This window comes from Gadus morhua, chromosome 1, assembly GCF_902167405.1.
Source record: "Gadus morhua chromosome 1, gadMor3.0, whole genome shotgun sequence".
Classification (NCBI taxonomy): Eukaryota; Metazoa; Chordata; class Actinopteri; order Gadiformes; family Gadidae; genus Gadus; species Gadus morhua.
The window spans coordinates 17,312,659-17,337,658 of record NC_044048.1 but is presented as its reverse complement, the minus strand read 5'-3'; the positions used below and the strand labels follow the sequence as shown (position 1 = coordinate 17,337,658).

The 25,000-nt window shown below is 43.8% G+C and overlaps 2 protein-coding genes and 1 pseudogene across 7 annotated transcripts in view; all 3 read left to right on the top strand.

Moving 5' to 3' along the window:
- The window catches only part of spo11 (SPO11 initiator of meiotic double stranded breaks), a 13,079-nt gene extending 6,306 nt beyond the window's left edge, over positions 1 to 6,773 (top strand). For 2 of the 6 annotated variants that reach the window (XM_030357066.1, XM_030357058.1), the window contains exons 2-15: positions 1 to 505; positions 645 to 1,121; positions 1,276 to 1,389; positions 2,044 to 2,132; positions 2,402 to 2,468; positions 2,559 to 2,667; positions 2,908 to 2,994; positions 3,678 to 3,714; positions 3,862 to 3,971; positions 4,144 to 4,243; positions 4,831 to 4,868; positions 5,236 to 5,312; positions 5,785 to 5,896; positions 6,058 to 6,773. The exon at positions 1 to 505 is cut by the window's left edge and continues 170 nt beyond it. In XM_030357066.1, the coding sequence (XP_030212926.1) occupies positions 1,018 to 1,121; positions 1,276 to 1,389; positions 2,044 to 2,132; positions 2,402 to 2,468; positions 2,559 to 2,667; positions 2,908 to 2,994; positions 3,678 to 3,714; positions 3,862 to 3,971; positions 4,144 to 4,243; positions 4,831 to 4,868; positions 5,236 to 5,312; positions 5,785 to 5,896; positions 6,058 to 6,177 (1,164 nt within the window). In that variant the 5' untranslated portion in view covers positions 1 to 505; positions 645 to 1,017 and the 3' untranslated portion in view covers positions 6,178 to 6,773. The remainder of the gene's footprint in view (positions 506 to 644; positions 1,122 to 1,275; positions 1,390 to 2,043; positions 2,133 to 2,401; positions 2,469 to 2,558; positions 2,668 to 2,907; positions 2,995 to 3,677; positions 3,715 to 3,861; positions 3,972 to 4,143; positions 4,244 to 4,830; positions 4,869 to 5,235; positions 5,313 to 5,784; positions 5,897 to 6,057) is intronic. The other 4 variants (XM_030357092.1, XM_030357074.1, XM_030357083.1 and 1 more) reach the window with 4 other exon arrangements.
- Positions 6,774 to 6,914: 141 nt separating this feature from the next.
- LOC115544160 (5-aminolevulinate synthase, nonspecific, mitochondrial-like) lies at positions 6,915 to 12,581 on the top strand. The gene is given in 12 exon segments (XM_030356987.1): positions 6,915 to 7,092; positions 7,269 to 7,477; positions 7,687 to 7,833; positions 8,048 to 8,152; positions 8,421 to 8,655; positions 8,969 to 9,153; positions 9,489 to 9,668; positions 9,833 to 9,997; positions 10,095 to 10,363; positions 10,551 to 10,665; positions 10,668 to 10,712; positions 11,399 to 12,581. Coding segments are annotated over 12 exon segments (1,872 nt in total). The 5' UTR covers positions 6,915 to 7,036; the 3' UTR covers positions 11,560 to 12,581.
- A 1,496-nt stretch (positions 12,582 to 14,077) lies between these two features.
- On the top strand, positions 14,078 to 18,299 carry LOC115544180 (dual specificity protein phosphatase 7-like; annotated as a pseudogene).
- Positions 18,300 to 25,000: the final 6,701 nt, after the last annotated feature.

The window sequence follows — 25,000 nt, the reverse complement described above, 5'->3', positions numbered from 1 at the left end:
CCCCTCCCTTACATTTCTTAGAGATACTCGTTACCAAGCAATTAACAACCATTACCACGGAAGCAACTTGTCAGAGCCGCTCAGGGGAAATGGAGACCTTTGGCGGAGCTACACGTTAGGAAATATTCGGGGTCAGGTCAGGGGCTCAAACCCCCTCTCTTCAGATGTTGGCTCCCACACACTTTACTTGAGGCCGGTGGAAAAAAGAAAGACCACAGGGCCTCCACAAACACACACAGCATGCCGGCCACTAATTCTTGACAGAAAGGACCCCTACTGACCTGATAAAATCTAAACATGGTTTCTTGCTTGATAACGAGTCACATGATTTCAACATTAAAGGAGAATGCTGCTGACAAGGGAATCAGAGTGAGTTCTTCACCCCCTGGGTGATTTAAGCAATGCATACAAATAATGGGTAACTTTGCCGAAAGAAACTAATTTTAAGTTTATAAACTAGGAACATTATGGAACCATATGGAATGAAAAGTGTAATTGTCTTTTTGTAAGTATTAATAAGTATTTTTATAAGTATTAATCACATTTTAGAAAAAAATATCCACATTTATTTTGGTACATTTCCTTTGTTTTCCATAGAAATGATTATGTTGACCATTTGCTCACTCCCCTTCACGCCCCAACAGGCATTAGCAGGTTCATGAGATCTCATCACGACGCGGCGCCACAGAAGAAGATGCTCACGGGGACGCTCACGCGAGATGAGCCATAACAGACAGAGTAATAATTAAAACGTGTCCGGGAATGAGTGACACAGGACCGGACGTATATCTAGACTAAAACCTGCGGGTCTATGCGTGTAGTAACGGCTTGATACAGTTCCCTACAGTCGTGGTGCGTGACGTTGTTCTGTTTGTTGATGTGAATCCACACGAACAGGCATGGCGGGCAAAGAGCGCGCGGCCGGTGCGCGTGAGCAGCAGACATCTGTGACTGATGGTAAAATAATCACATCCTTTCAGACTCACGTTTAGCCTTGTTTAGCCTTTTTGACGTTCAATGGAAACCGGCCAGCAAGAGCAGTTTGCTGAAATCGATAAACTGCGCGATGAATTGTTGACAAACATAAAATGTGACGTCGAACCACCAAAACAACTCGACAGGTGTGTTTTCTAATTCATTTGAACGTTTTTTTTAAACGGTCGTCCAAGCGTCCCCGTCCCCCCCCCCGTCGTGACTTGAAACGATTATTGAATGACGAAATCTATGTTTTCATTGTGGTTCAGCCTGCTGACACATTTGTTTTTCATTTTCCAGTCGAGAAGTTTTGACACGAATAGAAAATGTGATTCTTGGAATGGTCGCCACGCTGTCCAAGGACGAGGCCCCCGTCCTGGTGCTGCCCAGCAGGTCCGACTGGGCCAATGTGAGGTGAACAACATGGAAAACAAAATCTCTATCTAACATGTTGGAGGAAGTTTAATGCGGGAAATATGTGTTCAAGATCAGTGACACAAAAAAAATCCCCTATTGCTAGAGATTAAATATTTAATAGCTTCCGGACTATCAGAGCATTTCCATCTGTCAAACTGTTGAAACACTCCTGAAGGCACACACACACGCGCACACACACACACACACACACACACACACACACACACACACACACACACACACACACACACACACACACACACACACATACACAGGCTCAGTCACTCCCCATAAAAACCGGTAGCTAGCAGAGGTCTTTAATGAGCCTATAGGCGAGGTAAGCTAGACCTTTGGCTCAGAACTAGGCAAACTGTCTGGTGTAATTCAGATCAAACATGAACACATCTTAGAGCGCATTTTCACTCAGCTCCTTTAAAAGTGAGAACGCAGTAACTTGAGAGCCAAATGTTTTGCGGTGGAACTGCACTGGTGATGATGGGACTCGCAGGTAACCCCCGGGCCTCCGGGAGTTTTTAGTTTTTTGAGGGCTTGCAGGTGGTGTCTGACTCAGAAGAGTGAACATTAAACTACCACTTATACTGTTTGAGGATTATGGTTTCATTTGCCTTCTTCAATCTTTTTGCATGTGAGTTTCGACAGTGCAGTTGGTCTGCAAATGATCGCAGGAAGCTCAGTCACCACTGTTCGGAGCGACTGCCCTTTGTCTGTCAAAAAGTTTGGTAAGAAAAAAGGACATGCACATAAACACACGCACAACCCTTATTTATTTTAAACCAAATCTACTAGGATTATAGACTGCTCTGTGGTCATTCATAATAGCTTTAACATGTAACATTGTTTGCTGTAAGTATAGTAATGCAAGATATTATATTGATGACCAAACATTAAACCATATTGTATGAACAAGTTAAATTACAAGAAGGGGAAATAATCATATTATATATAAAATGGAAGTCCCTAACATTTAAGATATTCCTCTTTGTTATAGCACAAATCTTTAAGATTCTCTCTATCATCTATAAACTTGTGCAGAGCAACTCATACGCCACAAAGAGGTAACTATTATAATTTGTTGAAAATGATGAAGGCCCTTTGCTAATTTGACATGAACCTATTAGAGTTGATGTGTTTTGTGTCTAATACAGGGACATATATTACAACGACACCCAGCTCTTTGGCTATCAGAGGGCAGTGGACTGTATTGTGGACGACATCTCCTGCATGCTCCAGGTTCCACGCAGGACACTACATGTGGTACATGGGCATCAGTATGTGCATTATTGTGTGCGTGTGTGTCTGAGGGGGTACGCATATTGATTTGTGTATAAAAACACTCTCCTTATCGTAACTCCTTAGATTATATAAACGTGTTAAATGCCCGGAGGCAATTTTGGGATCTTGCATAATGCAAGCATTAACCTTCATCTTAGCAAAAAAAAACTGAAAGAGATTTTATAATGTGTGTATGCGTGTGTGTGTGATTCTCGTCATCAGTTGGCCACATCCAAAGGCTTCCTCTGTGGTGATCTGAGTTACCTGGAAGGCGATGGTTCCCGGGTCAACTGCCTCTCCAGCTCTGCTGTACGTACCTGTCATGAGCTATACCCTTACCTGAAAGCCCACCCTACACATCCCTGACCCGACATCAACAGCTCCAACATCAGCATGCTGTAGAGTGAAATACATGAAGTAGGAATAAACCATTCCTGGGTGTCCCACTATTGGAAAATAATGCAAGACAGGGGTGGTGATGTATTGTATTTTCAATAACAGTTGTAAATTATTGTGGTTTATTCCGCTTCTGCCACACTTAACAACAATGGTATGATAAAAGTTAATTTCATCTATAATGTTATAGATGTCTTCATTGACCTATTCACCTGAAATTCTAATATACTTCTTCGAAAATATTGTTTTTACGTTGTCATGGAAACGCCTGGTCGATAGTTCTTTACCATTGTTGTTCATGTTGGGGTTTTTTTCACATTGATTTGGTACTGCTAAAAGACAGATGTGTCCCGTTATTGAATAATAACGGGACACATCTGCACAACCTTGGAACGCTTTTGACCCATCCGAATCAAGTGTTGAACAATGCTGTGGTATAAATGTTATAGAAACACTGAGCTAGCTTAAGTACATCTTGAGACATTTCATTCTAGGAGTACACCATGAGCCTTTTGTCTTCAAATCATCTGTTTCTTCTTCTTCATCGATGAGCCATAAACGCTTAACCTTCTGATGTTACGATATTTCATTTTCAGGCTGTCCCTGTGTCTTCCAATGTTGCCGGAATTAAAAGTATCCTTTTGGGAAATCAAAACATGGTTACGCAATCTCTCTGACCCCCACTGCTCTGTTATCGTTTCCTGCTCTTGAGATCTCTGACTCACGCAACCGCATCCATTGTGAGAAGCATTGTGTGTGCCTGACCTCCTCACTTTCCAGATATTGTGTCTTCTGCCAAGTTTGTCCTCATTGTGGAGAAAGATGCCACGTTCCAGAGATTGATTGACGATGACTTCTGCTCAAAGCTCTGCCCTTGTATCATGATCACAGTGGGTCTGACTTCAATATTTTGAGCATATTTTGAAACTTGATTGTGACCATGGTAGTCATTGACTGCCATTAGTGGACAGGACACATTTCTCAAAGGCATCTTCCAATACCATGCATATACTTTAACACAAGTGTGTGTGTGTGTTTGTCTTTGTGTGTGTGGGTTGTCAGGGTAAAGGGTTCCCAGATGTAAACAGCAGGCTGATGGTGAGGAAGCTTTGGGACACTCTGCAGATCCCCATCTTTGCCCTGGTGGACGCTGACCCTCATGGTACACCTCTACTCTCTGTCTTTTAATCACATGATTGCTCTTCTTCCAGGTCCCTATGAGCCAAGTATATGTCCTATAGCACACAACAGAACAGACACCATACCGACTGTGAAGCAGGTCTACGTGGAACACCTCTAGTGATGTGGTTACTTTATTTCTTAAGCACGCGGACATGGATTTCATTCTACGATGAATAATTCAATTAAACCAAGAATAAGCAGAACTAAGACAACGTGGATAATCACATCATCTCTTTTCACAAGGTTGCAGAACTCCTTGTACCAGATTCCGAAAAGTCCCATTACATAAAAATAATTAAAGGAATAAATGTAATGAAGCATGGGGCGCGTTAGCTCCCACTGACGACAGTGAGCACCTGTGACCTTTCCATTGTGTCGTACTCGAGGCTGTCCAAGTCAATTACTCCCCATTAGCCTGTAGGATAGAGGGCCATTGTACAATCCACATCTTCTTCTCCCCTCGTTATGTCTGTGGGGATAATTTCTCTCTGCCATGGCCTCTGATGTGTGAATCTCTGCTTCCCCTCTCCCTCTCCCCCTCCCCCGTTATTCCTTTGATTTTCCCAGGCATTGAGATTATGTGCATCTACAAGTACGGATCGGTGGTGAGTCCCACCGCCAAAGTTATTCCAGTACTGTGTATTATCCAATGAGGCCTGCTCTGTGTCTCTGCGTTAGCAATATGTAATTACATGGCTCCTCAAATGGAAAATGTGCCGATCATCCATCCTAGGATATCTGAACTGACGTGTAAAGGCAAACAACCTGTTTGGGATGCTGTGGTATTTACGTTTTTATTATTTCGCTGTGTTGTTCAGTGTTTCCTGCACCATCTTTATCTGTTTTTCGCCCTCTTATATGCATGGTGTGTGTCTTTGTGTGCCTGACTTTGTGTTCCTTTCTGTGTGCGCATGCATGTGTATGCACGTATGCGTGTGTGTTTGCTCAATGCAGCCTTTCTTTTCCCCACAGGCAATGTCGTTTGAGGCCCACAGTTTGACTGTCCCTAGCGTGAGGTGGATGGGCCTCCTCCCCTCTGACCTCCAGAGGTTTGGACTCACCACTCACGTACTTCCTACTTCCTCCCGCCTCTAATTGGGATTATATTCTGGACCGTTTAGATGGTTTGTCTCTGCCACTTCTCTCCCCCCGCCATCAGGGAGCGGCTGTGAGGGTATATTGAGTTTTAAGTATACATCCATAATCCTAGCCCGGAGCGAGACCTTTTGACGTCAGTTTAATTGTAGTTTGCAGACTTTGCTTCCCGACCTCCTCAAACGCTGTGTGGTGCAAAGGGGAAAGAAGCAAGGGGTGTATCTCGTGTTTAGTGGTAGTGAGGAAAGAGAATAGTGCCTATTTATTAGCCTGTGTGGTAGCGAGAAAAGATAATAGCCCCTGTTTAATAGCCAGCGTGGTAGGGAGAAAACATAATAGCCCCTGTTTAATAGCCAGCGTGGTAGGGAGAAAACATAATAGCCCCTGTTTAATAGTGTCTGAAGATTCAGATTTTCCACCTTTTAGGCTAAGAGTCCCTCAGGACATGCTGATCCCACTCACCCAGAGAGATGAGAGCAAGCTCCACAGCCTCCTCAGAAGACCCTACCTCGCCAGCCAACCGTCCTGGCAGAAAGAGGTCTGGTCTGGGCTGGGCGGGGGGGGGGGGGGGGGGGGGTAGCAGGGGTATGCGTGTGATCGAGGGCTCACTGGATTGTGAAATGGTTGTAAACATTGCACCTGGTAATCGTTCTTTTGCTGTTTTTCATTGTACTGCGTGCATGTTGTATCTTGTTGCAGATGGACCTGATGCGACAGAACAAAGTAAAAGCTGAGATCCAGTCTCTCTCTGCTATTGGCCCTGACTTCCTCTCCAAAGTCTACCTCCCCAACAAGCTGCGCTATGGGGGCTGGATATGAGGGCAATGCTGCCATCTACTGGCTGACTTCATTATGTAGTTGGTCCACCAAAGCATACATTCATTTCATAATGCTAACATGTTGAACTAGAAGCCATTACACATACAGAAAACGAAAGAAATTAAAGAATAAAAATATATTACTACTGCTGATACTAGTATTTATATAAATATTTTTGATTAAGTAAATTAAAAAGCCAAGATATGTTATATTCCGCTTTATTTATTGGCAACAGGTGGCGACATTGAAACTGTCTTACAGTGTTTATAGCAGTTAAGGTCAGTTTTCGGAATTTTGTCCTGAGGACTCATGGCAGGTGTGTAGTATAAGGAATATCCAACAAATGTAATTTTAAAATACATTTTCAGGACTTGAGGAAAAAACATGTGAGAATTTCAAAAGGCAGGATAGGTAGACATGTGAAATACTGGCGGGGTGATATTGACACGCAAAGCCAGTGTTCTATCTCCTTGTCTGAATTAGCTTTCCCTGTATTTAAAATGAACACATACGGAAATAATTTATTCAGTCACAAACTCGTACCATGTCTTAACTGCATTATTTTTAAAACATCAAATAAATCGAACAAGAAAATCCTCCAAGCTTTATCTATTTTATGGGCTGTGATAAAACGGATCACCTCCATGTATGGTGTTTTTGTGTGAGTTGCTTATGTATCTCTATCTGAGTCTGGCTTTGAACTGAGATGTTGTATGTAGGACCCTTCAGAGGCCCTCCCTTTTCCACCTGTCAGGGGCAGCTGACAGGCAATGCCCAATGAAGGCAGGCTCCACCACAGTGAGCATCTTCTCTGGCTTCAGCGTGTGCAACATCTTGTCGTCATAGTGCTAGTTGAGCCATGTTTCGCAGGATATCTTTCCTCTGTTTCTTCAAAGTGGAGTGGGATGTGTTCAGGTAAAAATAAAAACCTTTGTAACCTTTAGAGATGACTTACTGTGATAAAAAAAACACTTTTATATTTCGTTCTGTAAAGAGAGTTCACAACTCCATAAGAAAAGCCTTCTATTGCTAACAATGTTTTTGTTTGTATGTTACATGTTGCCGACTTCGGCTCAATGATGCATTCCTAGGTCACGGTGCTCTCAGATGGACACACTTACCCGCCGTTGTCCCTTCCTGACGGTCGTACCGAGCACAGTGCTGCATTCAGCCGGTCAGAGCTCGCTGGTGGGCTATGCACTGAAGTGCCCTGTAATGATGGAGCTGGCGTCCAGGCCCCGGGTCCGGGAGCTCTCCTCTTCAGCCTCAGTGGCTTCAGAAACATCACCAAAAGAACCGGGTCAGTTGTGTTTCAAGGAGGAACTGAACCGCACAGTAGAGAACTATTCACTGAGCAATAGTTATCGTGGTTCAGGTTTTTTTTATTTACTGTCATGTGTAAAGCTAATTCATCTTTTTTAGTTTTTATGAACCAGCACTTCAGTGTATTTCTACCAATTGTATTGAGATTGTGAGCTCCCTCCTCCCTTTTCATCCATGACCGCCCAGGCCAAACCCTCCCTCCTGGCGAGCAGCCGACCAGCTCTAAGTGCCCCTTCCTGGCCTCTGAGATGGTGCAGCACATCGACCTTGTGGTCAGGGAGGCCAGGCTAGAGCTCCAAGAGGATGTCCACAAGATGAACTCCGCCCGCACAAGTAAGCTAGTGAATGTTGACACAACCCTACTGTACTCGAGGTTAACTCATGTCAGCCCTTAAAGGTCAGACAGTGCAGCACTCAGAGCAAACTTTACAGCTCGTTTAAAGGGTAATGAACAGGCTTGAGAATCAGAGATAACATTACGAGGCAGTCATGTCATTTTTTGGTGTGTGTTATTTGCTGAGAAACAGTTGAGCTTGTTTTGGCACAGATCAATTGGCAGAGAATTCATCGTTGCTGGGCCTTAAAGAGACCAGGGCCCATAAACCAACAGCTCCTGTGGTTTCTCACCTACTGCGGGACTTTCTGCCCAAAGGTAAATAAAAAACCTATATTTACTTTCACATTTAAGGCATTTTGACGCTTTTATCCAAAGCGACTTACATTTGTCAGATAATACATTTGCCTATGGATAGTTTTGCAGATAAAAAATAACTGTTTGTTTTGAGACAGCATAATAATATTATCCTCATTACTTTGAATAATAGCTATTGGTAAACCTCTATCTATCCATCCTTCCATCAACCACATATCCATCACACCCCTCCATCTGTCGGTCTCATCGGGATACTCCCACTCTCCAGCTAGCTTCTTCAGCTACGACAGCTTCTTTGAGAACAAGATTGACGTCAAGAAGAGGGACCACACGTACCGGGTGTTCAAGACGGTGAACCGGCACGCCGCCTCCTTCCCCATGGCAGACCATTACTCCCAGTCTCCCTACTCCCAGACTGCCAGTGGGATGAGGGGCGTGTCTGTGTGGTGCAGCAACGACTACCTGGGCATGAGTCGCCACCCCTCGGTCCTCAACGCTGTCAAGTGAGCAGGAACTTTACCCTACTGACGATGAGTGTTGAGAGAGCAGAAGTCAATCTTAAAGCTTTGCTGCTTTAGCATTGTTTTGTATGTATAGTCACTAGCCCGGGGTGTCGCCACTGATTTACCCTAACCCTAACGATTAGATTCCAATTTCCAAAGGTACAGATTCAATTTAGATTTCTGATTAGATGAGATTCAATATTGTAGATTAATGCAATATAATTAGATACAGAATGAGCATGCAAATTTAATTAGAGGATACTTGACTGAGTATTTATATCTTCAGATTGTTCATATTTTCTCCATCCTAAAGGGATGCTCTGCTGACCCATGGAGCCGGCGCTGGGGGCACCAGGAGCATCTCGGGGACCAGCAAGTTCCACGTGGACCTGGAGCACGAGCTGGCTGACCTGCACGGCAAGGACGCCGCGCTGCTCTTCACCTCCTGTTTTGTAGCCAATGACTCCACCCTGTTCACTCTGGCCAAAATGCTACCAGGTGGGATGGAATGCAAAAGCTCAAGTTATCACATCTATCATATATTTTCTCTTCCTTATGTTTATGTATCATTTCATTGATTTAGCAGATGATTCCAACCAAAGTGATTTGTGAATAGTGAATGAGATACATTAATGAGCAAGTAGGGGTTACCCGCTAACTCTAGGATGACTACATGTAGACTGAGACATGGGAATCAAACCTAGTTCCTTTAGGCTAGGACACCAAAGTCACTACTGGACCATCCATAGTGCTCCACAGATCACCTTGTCTATATTATGTCTTAATTGCTCTTATTAATAACATCATTGTTCATTTGCTGTTTTCTACTCCAGGTTGCCAGATCTATTCTGATGCAGGCAACCACGCCTCGATGATCCAGGGCATAAGGACCAGCGGCGCCCAGAAGTTTGTCTTCCGTCACAATGACGTGGGACACCTGCGAGAGCTGCTGCAGCAGGCTGACCCGGCCACTCCGAAAATCGTGGCCTTCGAGACAGTACACTCTATGGATGGTGGGGGCGCCTTTTGTTTTGTATGCATTTCAGTTTCCCTCCATTGACTTTCTAAGTGACTGCCCTTATATGGCTGTGGAGCCACTCTCAGTTCAGGGTCGACTGACTTTAGAAGTTTCAGAACCTTTTCTTTAACCTTTATCTCCCCTCTCTCCTCTCAATAGGTGCTGTGTGCCCTCTGGAGGAGATATGTGATACTGCCCATGAGTTTGGCGCCATTACATTTGTGGATGAGGTGCACGCGGTGGGCCTTTATGGGGCCCGGGGCGGGGGCATCGGAGACCGGGACGGGGTCATGCACAAAATGGACATCATCTCCGGCACACTTGGTAAAACACCCATCTCTATCACATGCATCGCCACTTTGACATCCATATACATATATATATACATATATATATCACTGATATTTGAAAACGCCACCAGGCAAGGCCTTCGGCTGCATGGGGGGCTACATCGCGGGTACCGCCGCCCTGGTGGACACAGTGAGATCCTACGCCGTGGGCTTCACCTTCACCACCTCCCTGCCCCCTATGCTGCTGGCCGGTGCCAGGGAGTCCGTCCGCATCCTGAAGAGCCGGGAGGGCCGCGGCGTGCGGAGGAGCCACCAGAGGAGCGTGGCGCTGCTGCGGCAGATGCTGACCGCCTCCGGGCTGCCCGTGGTGCGCTGCCCCAGCCACATCATCCCCGTGCTGGTAGGGACCCCCAGGTCAAAGGTCACCGTACAACCGCTGCTCAGAATGGCTGATCCGTAGTCCGGCGCTTGGCGTTGCGACGGCGGCGTGACTTCTTGTTGCATCTTGTTACCCTGACGTCATTGAGCATTTGAGTTCTGTGCACTTCTTGGGTGACTGAAGCCGGCCGCGGTTCTTTCTACGTCAGGTGGCGGATGCAGAGAAGAACACGGAGGTGAGCGACCTCCTGATGTCCCGGGACCAGATCTACGTCCAGGCCATCAACCACCCCACGGTGGCCAAGGGGGAGGAGCTTCTGCGCATCGCCCCACGCCGCACCACACCCCCCAGATGATGCAACACTTTGTCGGTACGTCACCGAGACATAGTGTCAAGGGGTTAGGTCTTCTAGTGGGGAACATCAATCATTTGTTCATTTCAAACTAGATTTATTTATTTTCTCTATATTTTTTGCATTATGAGACAATGTCCCCATTTAAAGTAGAAGATGACAGCTAATTTCCTCTGAACTGATAATATTGATGACAATAGTATTGATTTGAATAGCATCCTTCAAGCACTATCCCCAATTCACTCCTCAAGGATAATTACAAATCCATTGACAGGTGTAGTTTCCTGTTTTCACGAAGCGCTATATTACTAAAGGAATTATGTTGTTGAACTCTGCCTAGATGAGTATTTTATTATTAAGGCCTACAATTCATTCAATTGATAGATGCTGGGTTAGGGTAAGGGTTAGTTTTTCTTGCATTGCAAGACAATTTCCCAATTTAAAAGTAGATTATTTTTATCATGAGCATCACATGATATTGACGTCAATCTGTCTAATAATGCCGCGCGAAGTAGTACGACTGTGGAATGGCTGCGAACGAGTTGGAGTCCAGAGGGAGTTCACTCCACTAGCTGTACGAATCATAACACATAAGAGTCACAAATGTATAATAGTCCATGTTTCATTTGTAGGTTACTCAGTAGGTTGATCCATTAGTCGTACCCATAATGACCCAGGTGTGTGGTTCTCCCCCTGGTCCCCAGAGCGCCTGGTGGAGGCCTGGCAGGAGGTGGGTCTGGACCTGAGGCCTCGCGCGTCAGGAGGGTGTAACTTCTGCACACAGCCGCTGCACTTTGAGCTGATGAGTGAGAAGGAGAGGTCCTACTTCCAGGGCCTCAGCCACGTGATATCAGCGACCGCATAACGTTACCATGATGAGGAGGAGGAGGTGGATTATGATGATCATCATCATTATTTGAATTATGTTTCATCTTTCAGTACACGTCATACAAATCATTTTGTGAAAAAATTTCCTTACAGATGGATGGGGTGGAAATGAGTAGCATGAAAGATAAAACCAACGATTGTTTGTTATATTTACCTCAGCGCAAACATTTACCAAAGAAATACAACCATTAGAACAATGTGGAAACTTTATAGGATGACATAGTAGGCTAATATCTGCAGAAAACAACCCTCCTGGCCTTGGAATGTGTGTTCAATATTTGATTGCGATTATTTATTGTGACTTATTATGTACTTTAATCCTGTACACTTTCTAGATATTTATTGATGTTGTTGGATATTTAAATTGTAATATCGGTTCGATACTGGTACATTTAAGAATCTAGGTATAGGCCTATTATAGGTAACAATCTATATTTTTCTTATTTTTATAAAGCACATTATTAACTTGCGAACCGTGGTCTGTGTTCACTTTCTTAATATGGCTCGAATTATATCGAAAACCTTAATACCCCTTAAGTATCATATTTAGCATATTCAATGGTATTTCATAACGACGAGAAGTGTGGTTTTTTTTATGATTGCGAAAAGGCAAAACGTGTATTCTGATTTCCCCCACTTGGGGGCGCACTGCAGCTGTGGTTGAGAGCTCTATAAGAAGAGACGTCTGGCACCTCCCTTTTCTTCGATGAGTCACAGACTGTAAAGTCCCCCGATCCACCACAAGATGGGGTTTACAGAAATATCAAAATTGCAGAAGTCTAGGTACGAACCTTAGACAAATAATTTTCAGAAGTAATTTTTTTTTTTTCTATGATCCATTTAGACAACAATACCAAAACTAAGCCCGAACCCTCTGCGTTGCATTTAAACGTGATGTTGATATGTTATATTAATATGTATTATGAAACGATTTTCCTTATGTAATGTGGTGCAGTACAGCTATCTTTTTAGCCGATGGTGATGAATCCTTTATAATGAATAAAGGATTCCTGTATAAAACAATCCTTTATACGCCTACTTGGCTCAATTCCCATATCCCATCTGCATATTATGAGTATAATTGATGCAGGGATCCAAGGCGCTCAGTGGAACCGTTGACAATCAAAACAATCCGTTTCTCATGAATGAAAGATGCTGCATCTCATTCATATAAGGGCATTATGCGAGGGCAGCATTCTCGACCTACATACCTTATTAAATGGTGGCCCATTATGAAAGGCATGTCAATTTCCTTAAAGGTCTATTCATTCGTGTAAATCACACGATTGAATAGGGCTTGAAATTGAATTGTCTAAAAATAGTGTCTGCAGATGTGCTGTATAATTACACGCTGTAATTATACTGCTGACACTTTATTAGGAAAGGTCGTCAGACACAAGCTAAAACATGTGGTTTTTCTCACTTAACGACACTGGTCAGTGCATGTGTGTTCAAATGCATAGGCCAATTTGAATTGTCCCTTATACGCGGTGTTATATAATCCCTCGTGTGCTGGATCCTTTAGGTCGACCAATCATTCTCATCAGAACACATACAGGCCCAGCGCCTTAACACTTTTCTGTCAGGATAGTTCTTTCTCCATCTCACTCTTATCTGTTTATCTGTTTATCTGTGTGTGTGTGTGTGTGTGTGTGTGTGTGTGTGTGTGTGTGTGTGTGTGTGTGTGTGTGTGTGTGTGTGTGGTGTGTGTGTGTGTGTGTGTGTGTGTGTGTGTGTGTGTGTGTGTGTGTGTTTGTGCGTGTTTGTGTATTTGTATGGGGGGGGCATGTGTTCGTGCAGGTTTAGTAGCTACACTCCTCATTTCGTGGTAATCCTGATTCCTGCTGCACTGCACATCTGTGTGTGTGTGTGTGTGTGTGTGTGTGTGTGTGTGTGTGTGTGTGTGTGTGTGTGTGTGCGTGCGTGCACGCGAGTGTCTGAGAGAGGGTGTGTGTGTGTGTGTTTATGTTTTGTGTGCGTGTGTGTGTGTGTGTGTGTGTGTGGCTACTCACGTGCGCAGACATATGAGTTCCACGCGTCTTTCTCCATCCCAGCCCCTTCGCCCATTCACTCTATAATACAGATAAAACAAATGAAATGTCTTTATGTTATGATATTCATTTTTATTATTATAGCCTATCACCTTAATTTTTAAAATAAATCATATGTTACATTTCCATATGTAGGAACTGATAAATTACCTAATGAATGAAAAAGAGCACACACGAGTTTCAGCACCACCGGGCAAACAGCGGTAGTGGATGGTGCACGTGGCTACTTCATTAAAACATCCCATTAATCAAACGATCAGAAATTATTAACAAGATAAAATTGTATTGTTCGGCCTACAAATTGGAGGACAACATAGACAATCAGCATCAATAAGGGGATAGTCTTATCGTTTATTTTATCATTCCACATGTGTTGCATAAGCATAAACTTGATATTTTAATCAAGAAGTACATTAGAGTCGGCCTGAGTCAGTCAAGAAATGGCACTAAGCAATGATATACTACGGCTTTAAATCATAAGAAACAAACTCCTCCCTCCTCTTGAGTTGCTCGAATGTCAACTCCAAAAAAAACTCGTGCATCGGAATGAGAAATGAAGAACGTGTAACGCAAGACTTCTTCATCTGTGTCCTGCAACCCGGGGCTGTTGTCGTGAATGAGATTGTTGCGTGGCATCGTCACCGCATATCCACACGCATACGTGTGTTCTTTTTATGAATGGAAGTTTGAAAGGGACTGGTGAGTCGCCTGTATACAAGTCCTGATGAGAATCCGAAAGGATTTTTTTTTCCTTCTCTCCTTCGCTTCCAACAGAAGCAACAGCGATGAACCGTCGACACGGACGCCTCGACGCCGATGCCTCGCACGCAAGTTTTGCTTTCGCGGAATGCTTAACCATGTAGTCCAACCATGTTCGAGTATTCGCCGTTGAGAATAACATGATATTAACGTCGATATGTCTTATAATGCGACGCAAAGTAGTAAGACCGTGGAATGGCTGCGAGCGGAGTTGGAGTCCGGAGGGAGTTCGCTGCTCCTGCTGGACTGTCGAGCACACGAGCTGTACGAGTCCTCACACATAGAGTCCGCCATCAACCTGGCCGTCCCGGGACTCATGCTCAGAAGGTTTAAGAAGGGAAACATACCCGTTCGGACTATCATCTCAAACCCCGAGGACAAGGATAAATTCGTGAGGAGGTGCAAGACGGACACCGTGATTCTGTACGATGAGAGCACCCGAGAGTGGCGGGAGGAGGAGAACGGAACTTCTCCCGGGTCTGTTCTGGGTCTGCTCCTGCAGAAGCTGTGGGAGGACGGCTGCCAGGCGTATTACCTGCACGGTACTTACGGTGTTATGCTGTTGTAATACGTTCACTTCTTTTAGACAGCTCGGTTGTCAGACTCTTATAACGAAAGAGTTTTATTTATTTATTTTCTGTTCACGTTCGAAATATGTTTGGACGTTAATCAAATGTAATGTTTCCGTTTGCGTGTGGCAGGGGTTGTTTTAAACATCGTAACACCCACGACACTGGCAAGGTGGAAACTTTCACAATGTTTCTGTGTCGCCGAGATTCCCAATTAAAATTCCAAAATGGCTGCGCCATGTTTTGCTCTAGTAGTAACAGGCATGCATTTCATGAATGGTCTGCTGGGATAGACTGGAGCCAACTCTTAAAGGCTCCTATTTTGATTGAAGAAACCCGCCAAGACAGTTCTATATTTACACTTGGATTAAAAAAAAGCATACAAGCTGTGATTTATTTTTTAATTCTAGTCTTTTTTAAAGTATTCTGTTTTATTTTCTGCCTCTTCAGGGGGGTTTGTGAGGTTCCAGACAGAGTACCCAGAACACTGTGAGACCCTCCTGGACAGCTCCTGTCCCAGCTCCTCCCCCACCACTGTCCGTCCTGGGCTTTGGAAACCTCCGCATCAGCTCCGACTGCTCCGACGGAGAGTCGGACCGTGAACCCAGCAGCGCAACGGAATCTGAGGAGAGTCCCATCCCGGGAAACCAGCCCGCCTTCCCGGTCCAGATCCTTCCCTACCTTTACCTGGGCTGTGCCAAAGACTCCACCAATCTGGACGTGCTGGGCCAGCACAACATCAAGTACATTCTGAACGTCACACCCAACCTGCCCAACATGTTCGAACACGAGGGCCACTTTAGTACAAGCAGATCCCCATCTCAGACCACTGGAGCCAGAACCTGGCCCAGTTCTTCCCAGAAGCCATCTCCTTTATTGGTGAGTATCTGGGATGGACAACATAAGTCTACTTGATATTTTGTATTTTTAACAAGTCAATGTCAATATATGTATGTATATGTGTATAAATATATATATTTATATATATGTGTATATATATATATATATATATATATATATATATATATATATATATATATATATATATATATATATATATATATATATTCATATCAGTATTTGCATGTGTACCAAAGTATTTGCATTGAACTGGTTATTCAAATCACCAAGCATTAATATGTACTCTTGTGCGATCGAGTGACGATTTTGAGAATTGTTAGATGCTGACATGACGTCTCACCCTTTTTTATCTCACTTTCGGTTATGAGCAGCTTACTTTGAATGAGGACGAGTGGTGGTTGATGACCAGTCACTTCCTCACGACATGAGTTATAACCATTGTTGTTAAGACAATTACTCTGTTTTGTTCGGTCCCCATGCTACTTCAGATACTACTATTTGTAAGAAAAAGAAAGAATTCTCACATCTTTCATTTCCTGTTTCAGCCATGAAAGCCACCGCCTGAAACCAAACATGCTTTTTGTGTGGTTGTTGATTCGGTCGGTGGGCTTCGTCGGGCCCTGAACTCGTGTTTTTTATATAATCTTTTTACTGTGCTCAGTGGAGGTAAAAAAAAAAAGAAAAAAAAGGAGGAAACAGCAGCTAAACCTCAGGGCTTATTGTTGATCGCTGGTGTAGGTCATGAGTTAAGACTGACATCCTGGATTTTGTTCTGGCTGCCAATGCGTTAGCTAGTTAGCACATGTCTGGAGCCGTCTGTCCGTTCACGGCAGTGAACAAAAACATATAGAAGAAGCTACTATCCTGGATGCTCTTGGGTTGGGGACATTTGGAACGACCCAAGTGTAGAATGAGTGGGTTGACTTAAAAACACATGTATTCACTTGTATGCCCCCAAATTGTATGTATCCCACCCTATCCGGATGATTAAAGTACAGATCGATAAATCTCATCTCACCTTATCTTCTCATTGGACTGAACCATTGAAAGAGCTCTGGTTCAGAGGTTCTTTCAGTACTTTCTTGACTATTATCACCCCAGGTGTACCACAATCTTTAATGGAGCTCCAGGCTGACTGTACTAACTGATCCATCCCAAACCCCCTCCTCCCCTTCCCAGACGAGGCCCGGTCGAAGCAGTGCGGCATCCTGGTCCACTGCCTGGCGGGTAATCAGCCGTTCGGTTACCGTCACGGTGGCCTACCTGATGCAGCGGCTCAACCTGTCGCTCAACGACGCCTACGACTCGTCAAGCGCAAGAAGTCCAACATCTCTCCAAACTTTAACTTCATGGGCCAGCTGCTGGACTTTGAGCGGACGCTGGAGCGCCTGCACAGCCCCTGCGACAACTGCTCGGGCAGCTCGGAGGAGCAGCTCTTCTTCACCACGCCCACCAATCACAACGTCTTCCAGTTGGGACACGCTCGAGTCCTAATGAGGAGCTGTGGCTCCCTGTTTGTGGTCGGCCCGTCTTTGGGGGGTTTCGGAGGAGCCCAGCGTAGCATAGACTCCCTGTTGCGGAGGCTACACTGACGGTAGCTCAAAGCTACGCCGTTCCTGATCAGCATTGACCGTGCTAACGTCAGCTCTATTCTCCGATGCCTTAAGGACTCGTGACATAAGGATGTGTGTGTGTGTGTGTGTGTGTGGAAGGGTGGAACTTGAGTGTGTCGATGTATGTGGTGTGGGTGCATGTGTAGTCGTGTGCGGTATTTACAGCAGGAAGTGGGTCTGTGTCGTAAACGCTGGACATTTCATGACGCTCTGTTAACTCTGTCGACGTGAGGAACGACTGTTCTGTGCTCATGACCAGCTGTAAACTCGATGACCTTTATTGATCTGGATCGCTCAGGGTTATCGCCTGATCGACAGATCCAGAGAAGATCAGGATGGAGGGTTTTTGATTGCAGAAATCCTTTTGTTTTCTGTGTTATATATCATAATTTGGCTCCAATTTTCGACACCTCATTCTACAGCGGCCCTCTGCAAAAAAACATCCAAGGGGAAATATTGTTGAGCAAAGCTTCAGTTATTTTTATATCTCCGTAACAGCATTGTTATAATGCATTGTTTTGGTTCTAAATCAAGAATTCACAGTTTTAGGTTCCTTTAGCTCATATTACCTGTTGTTCCTGTGGCCTTCACCTTAACTTGAAAGTTGATTCAAGGTAATTTACCAAGTATTTAAGGTATAGTAAATAGGATTGTGTAAAGTGAGTGAACATGAAGGCTATACTTTTGTTTTATTTTTGCAGTTTTCAGACTAAAGCTATTGGCATATTTACAGTATGGTAAAGGGGAACATGGCGTATAATTAGCCGTTCTCGGTCATCTTTTCTAAGTGGCGGTGAGTATCTGAGTGGGTGTTGTTGTATGAGAGAGAGAGAGAGAGAGAGAGAGAGAGAGAGAGAGAGGAGAGAGAGAGAGAGAGAGAGAGAGAGGAGAGAGAGAGAGAGAGAGAGAGAGATGAGAGAGAGAGAGAGAGAGGAGAGGAGCAGAAGAGAGAGAGAGAGAGGAGAGAGAGAGAGAGAGAGAGAGAGAGTAGAGAGAGAGAGAGAGATTGAGAGACGAGAGAGAGAGGATGCGATGAGAGAGAGAGAGAGAGAGGGGGAAGGAAATGAGTCCTGCTAATGTGTTGTTACCTCGCAGAGACATTTTCAGGGATTTAAAAAATAAACACAAGGTGTCTGTATCTCATCCCAGCTCTTAAGCCGCATTCACAGGGCTGTTTTAGTTCAGTATGTTTGTTTGTAAAGATGTATATAAAATATGATCACAACGGGAGGGGGGAGACAATTTCAGATCATTGAAGGAAATGAAAATGACCCCCCAGAACATTATGTATAGTAAATGTAAAGATCAATGTCCAAGACATTGTGTACAATTTTTACAGCAAATATATTGTATATTTTTACTTGAATATGATGCGTCTTCCATTTGTGTCCAATGTGAAGGTAGACCGTACCTAAGAAGATGCAACATGAACACATAATCACTCAAACAACATGTGAACACAAATACTCACAATCACTCACACCACATATGTGTACACAAATACGTACAATCACTCACACCAGATATGTGTACACAAATACATAAATCAATCACACCACATGCGTGTACAACAATCACCTACACTACATCCGCGTACACACAAACACACTCACCCACTCAATTCACATACATGCACGTACAAACCATTACTCACACACACAATCACTAAAACCACATGCACGCACGCACACACACACAATCCCTCACACCACATATGCAATACACACATACACACACACACATAGTGTCAGTAGACAGCCATGTGGTAGGGCAAGATCGCAGTGCGGACACACCCACGAGCCGTCCGTCAAACCGTGCCCAGAAGGAAGAGGGCGTGGACACACATAATGTGCCCTTGTGCCACAGACACACAGACCCTGCGTGCTCCAGGCCCCCCAAGAGCAGACAGTAATAACACCATTGATGTCACTCCCGGATTCCACAAAGCAGTGATTAAGATTAGACGCTTAACGTCCGCCACAGAGGCTACAGCTATCGCATTTATTCTACCAAGAAAAACGCAATATCCTGTTTTTGCCTGCAGAATCCAACATCCTGCTGTGCTCTGTTTGAAAAGAGGAAATGACAACTCTGTGTATCTTTACATCTGGGCTGACATTAGTCAAAGGGAGGTGTCAGATAGAGGGCCTTGCTGTGACCGCTTTTATATCTGCTCCACTAAGAGCTTTTACATTTCCTCTGAGCGTAATACAGGTCTCCTTATATAAAATAAACACATAATGCCTTGACAACCCGTCACGACGAGTTCATGGTGAATGGAGTGAAAATTTTGATAGAATAATAGAATAATAATCTAAGATGAAATGCTTTCAACAGGGTGAGACCCTTCCTGTTGAAGGCATTTCATACATATTTGCCTGTTGAACTGTCACTCCAGTCCCGAGACGTTGGCTCTGTTATTTAATCTGCTCTGTGGTTTACTATGAGACTTTCAAGGCCTCAGGATGAATTGGCATTGTTCCTTCCTTGTGTCACTGGGTTATTTATGTGGTTTGTATTTATCAATTGATAGGTGAGAAAGGAAGTTTTATTCCTTTTCATATTCTATTAAAAGCAAAGTTTGCTATAGGTGTAGAAAGAAAGCAGGACATAGAAAAAGTAAAGCAGTAATGTGTGGCACTTTGTGGTTGAAAAGCTATTTTTCCCCTTAGGGGTAAAATACTTAAGGGTTTAAATACCATTTAAGTAAAGGAGACGGTGAGGTTGAAGAGAGATGGGTGGCTGTCATGAGAGATGGAACGTCGGCCGATGGAAAGGTATATCTCTTTACCAGCCTAGCAGGCAGCAATGCAGGAAGGGACTTGCTTAGCATCCCTTTGCAGTCCTGATAATAGAAGTGTAATGAGTAAAGGGGCTAGACAGCAAGACTGAACCTGGCTGGCCACATACCAGCAAGGCAAGCCTCTGTACGCCCACACACAATGGGCGTTCACGTCATCTGGGAGCTACGGCCCTCTTTGTCCTCATAAGTATAAGAATTACCAAGGTTTTCGTGGTACAATTAAACTTTAGGATTTTCCCTTTTAAAGGACCCTGTACGTTTTTAATGTTGCCGATGACAGAGGTAGTGGGAGCACTAAGAGTCGTCTTCCAGGGTTGTTTCCTAAGGAGACCCTAAATGTTTGAACACCTTTAAACAAAAGATTAAATTTGAAATTCAGTACGGGCACAAAGGAAGAACCACTTCCCACTAAAATATGTATCGGATGTTTATTACAAGGTTTAGTCTTCAAATGTCAAAACTAGTACAATTAAATATAAAAAATGTCAGTATAGTTAAAAAAACTAAGCATTTTTGCTGAATATCCATCCAAATATAACACGTTTGTGTGTGTGTGTGTGTGTGTGTGTGTGTGTGTGTGTGTGTGTGTGTGTGTGTGTGTGTTGTGTGTGTGTGTGTGTGTGTGTGTGTGTGTGTGTCATGGAAAACAAATAATTCTTGTTGCACACCTGCTTTGGTGTGGAAATCAAATGGAAATCATATTTATCATTCTGCAGCAGGGACAACAGAGTCATCTCATGCTTATGTCCACAATGGCCAAGCAGGAGAAGTTAATAAATAAGCATGAGTGAAAATAAAAGTGCATTCGTAAGTTCTGCTTCTCTCTTGACGGTGTTCAGATTCCATCGTTGATTGAGAAGCTGGTTAGGAGTAAACCGCAACGGACAGACCTTTGTCCTCCTACCATAACTCCCAGGGCCTGTGCTGGTCCACCAGGTCCCACCAATCACACCATGGGCTTTGTCCCCGGGCCCGGTGGGATCTGGTTCCTTGAGACCCTCACAGCGCCCCTGCTCAGGACACACATTGTCCTGAGGTCTGAAACAACCAGGGCTGATGGATGAGGCCTGTGACAAGATGGCAGGTGAATATAAATGGCTCCAGTAGATACACACTGACCCAAGGAGGTGTCAGACACATACACAGACAGCACACGCTTCCTCTACTAGCAAAATAATTCAGCAGTCCTGTGGTATGTTTTCCAGGAAGCAAGAGAACTTTTGAGTTTTGGCACCCAAAGAATATTGGATCATGTGCAAAGTGGGGCCACATGGAATCAAAGGGGCCGAGCCAGACGGCCATCTGTTAATACCAGAAGCCTCTCGTTTTGGGGCCAAATTCACCACCCGGTGATGAACAGTCATCTGTGCTCTTTCAGGGGTGGAAAATAAGTTTGTTTAGGATTTTTGGATGTAGCCAGACACAACACGAAGGAGTAAATGTTAGGAGCTACCACGGTGTCTGGTATGCCATCCATTTAAGGCCACATGTTGTTTATAATGTACAACTGCTGAGTGAGGCACAGGCGTGTCTTTGTGCCAGGGCTGGGAATGTCAGGGCACTGTGAGCCATAACAATGATGTCATACTATCGATGTTTTCACCTCAACAAATCTGGACAGCTGAAGGGAAAACGTGGGTATGGCCATCTTCACTCTAATCATGAGGATGAATTTCGACTGGCTGTAGGCTGACCACAGTACATGTACTTCCAATTAACGTTTTTGTATTGTCAAGATACATAGTTTGAGAATTCACTATAATTAGGCATCCTTTCAGAAATGGGGGTTAGAACGGTTGAACAAATCCGGAGTATTACGAATTAACACAACAATTGCAATCATTCATTTGTGTGCGATGAATAGATATTGTGGAATTTGAGATTTCTGTGTTTTTAGTCTTGCCCCTTCTATGGGCCATTATGACGTGTCCGGCACAGAGACAGTACTTCTGTGTTCTCCACACAAGAAGTGGGAAGGAACATCACGATACAATATTCTATCTGTTTGACTGGGATTTGCAACGCTTCCACACGCTCTTTGTGTAAGAGTTCCACTTCCTCCTTGTGTATTTACAATAACAAAGGCCCTTCTGCTTTTACATAAAACAACAACTGAATCAGATTAGAATGATAGTTCCCCAGACTCTTAGATCCAGTCTATTATCTCTTAGTTTATAACAATTGGCATTAGGCTAGATATCTCAAATATCAAAGATAATAAAAAACAGCTACATTTGATATCGTGGTACGTTTGGACACATTCTTGGGTATTATGCCTTTTTTTCCCAGTGCAACAGAGACTGCGAAATACATCAATGTTACCAGGCGATCGGCAGAGCAAGTTAAAAACACGTGTCCCCCTAAACAAAGTTCAGTCGTCTGCTGGCTTCCTGTTGGGTATGTGTTAGTGCTGGAGGCAGGGACGTGGTCGAATCACTAACCCTGAGGTTCACGCTAAACGCTTCACCTCACATGACAGCCAGTTAGTGGAATATCCAGTTTCTTCGAGGGCCTCCACACACGCAATAGCAATTGGAACATTGTGTGCTTTTTAAAACGTATATATTGGTCATTTTAAATAAATAGGACAATTATTATATTGGTATAATTCTTTTTATCATTGAAGCATGCAATGGTATAAAGGGATAATTTATAGTTTTTGAAACATATATATACAAATATATATAAATATGTATATAGTCAGAGGCACACTTTCTCACAAAAACGCACAAAACACACACACACACACACACACACATACACACACACACACTCACACCCAGCGACACCCACTCACAAAGTTGGACTCAATGAAAATAAGCTGAATGAATGAGGGTAATCTCATTGCAATTTCTGTTGCAATGCACCACACGTCACTTCATTCACAAGATGTTTGTGTTGAAAGGGTGTAGGGCCTTTACTCATAATAATAAGCAGGTGATAAGCAGGTGTGTGTGTGTGTGTGTGTGTGTGTGTGTGTGTGTGTGTGTGTGTGTGTGTGTGTGTGTGTGTGTGTGTGTGGTGTGTGTGTGTGTGTGTGTGTGTGTGTGTGTGTGTGCGCGCGTGCCTGCGTGCGTTTGTGTGTGTCTATGTGTGTGTGCCCGCTCGCCTGTGTGTGTGTGATTGTGTGTGTGTGCCGGTGTGCCTGTCTGTGCGCGGACATGCCTGTATGTGTGTGCGCGGGTGTGGGCATGCCCACATGTGCATGTGTGTGTGCTAATGACAGAAGGCATGAGTCATCAGCCTTACATAACTGCGACACATCCCCACCCAACATGCTGCTGCTCCTGCACCACACCCCACATTCATTCACACACTCTGCTTTACTATAGCTGCCACTCCTGCTCCTAGTGCTCGCTCTCCCATTGATGGCTGGTCGCACCACCCCAGCCCCTGTCCGGTGCTGGAGATACAGCCTTGCTTCATGAATATACCCAACAGCAAGGCAGGGTACTGTGGTCAATGTAGAGAAAATGAGAGAGAAAGAAAAAGGCCACTTTCGATTGGAACCTCATTTTCCCCCCAGTTGTCCTGGGCAAACGGTTGCCCAGGACAACTTTCAATTGTGTATTGATTATCTGGTGGGGCTGTTGTTAACGTTGCTTAAGAAAAAAAAGTGAGTGTGTGCGTGCATGCGTGTGTGTATGTGTGCGCGCGTGTGTGTGTGTGTGTTTGTGTGTGTGTGTGTGTGTGTGTGTGTGTGTGTGTGTGTGTGTGTGTGTGTGTGTGTGTGTGTGGTGTGTGTGTGTGTGTGTGTGTGTGGTGTGTGTGTGTGTGTTTGCCCCTTAGGTACAGTTAGGCCTAGTACCATCAATCAGACAACGGTGGAATGTATGAGTCTTCAAATTATAGTTTACATATATGTTTTTCTCTGAAATTATTCTACCTATTCTATTCTATTATTCTATTTAAAGTGTATGTCTTTATTCAAAGAAAAATCGCTGAATATGAATAAGCTGAATAAAGCAGTAGTTAATTTCATGAACTGCTTAGTAAGATAATGAACTGCTCAAGAGAAAAATCCTTTCTTTTTATGAAATTGTATCCTGCATTACAAATAACACCCAGGCTTTTAAAATGAACAGTTGCTTCTCGATTTAAAATGTCAAGTTGATTTAATGTTGTAACCTCCTCAAGAGCTACTTACACAGACGAGATTGTGATCCGCCTGCTGACACCCACTGGTTAAAACGGTTACTGCAGGAATAATTTCTGTAGTTTAAACTTGAACGAACGGAACGGATTCATTCAGGGATTATTGATCATCGACATACATATTCTGAATGTAGAGATTTTTTCTCTTAATGTAGGTAGGCCTAAATGATGGCAATAACTACATATAATTGTACTTATCAATGCTAGATTTGGATCATTTTATATGGCAATGTACAAATTAGATGAATGAAATTCTGTAGCATAGACGTATTTAAAGAACTCCTTATTAGGACAAATTATAGGCATCATAAAGATGAGGGATTAGGTCAGTGCAGCTAACCCAACATGGACACTGACATGATGTTGACAGAAATAGCCGCCGGTTTACGGATATTGTGTAACCAGATACCCATACTCAAACTGTATTCATATCTCACAGAAAATAACCAGATAAGGCTATAGCGTTATCTTCATGTATGCATGGATTCCTTTTTAAATAACCGGCAAAGATTTTCATTTTTATAAATGAGGTGCGGTTATACCATTGATTTGATGGATTTGCTCTTGGGTAAAAGCGTGTGTGTGTGTGTGTGTGTGTGTGTGTGTG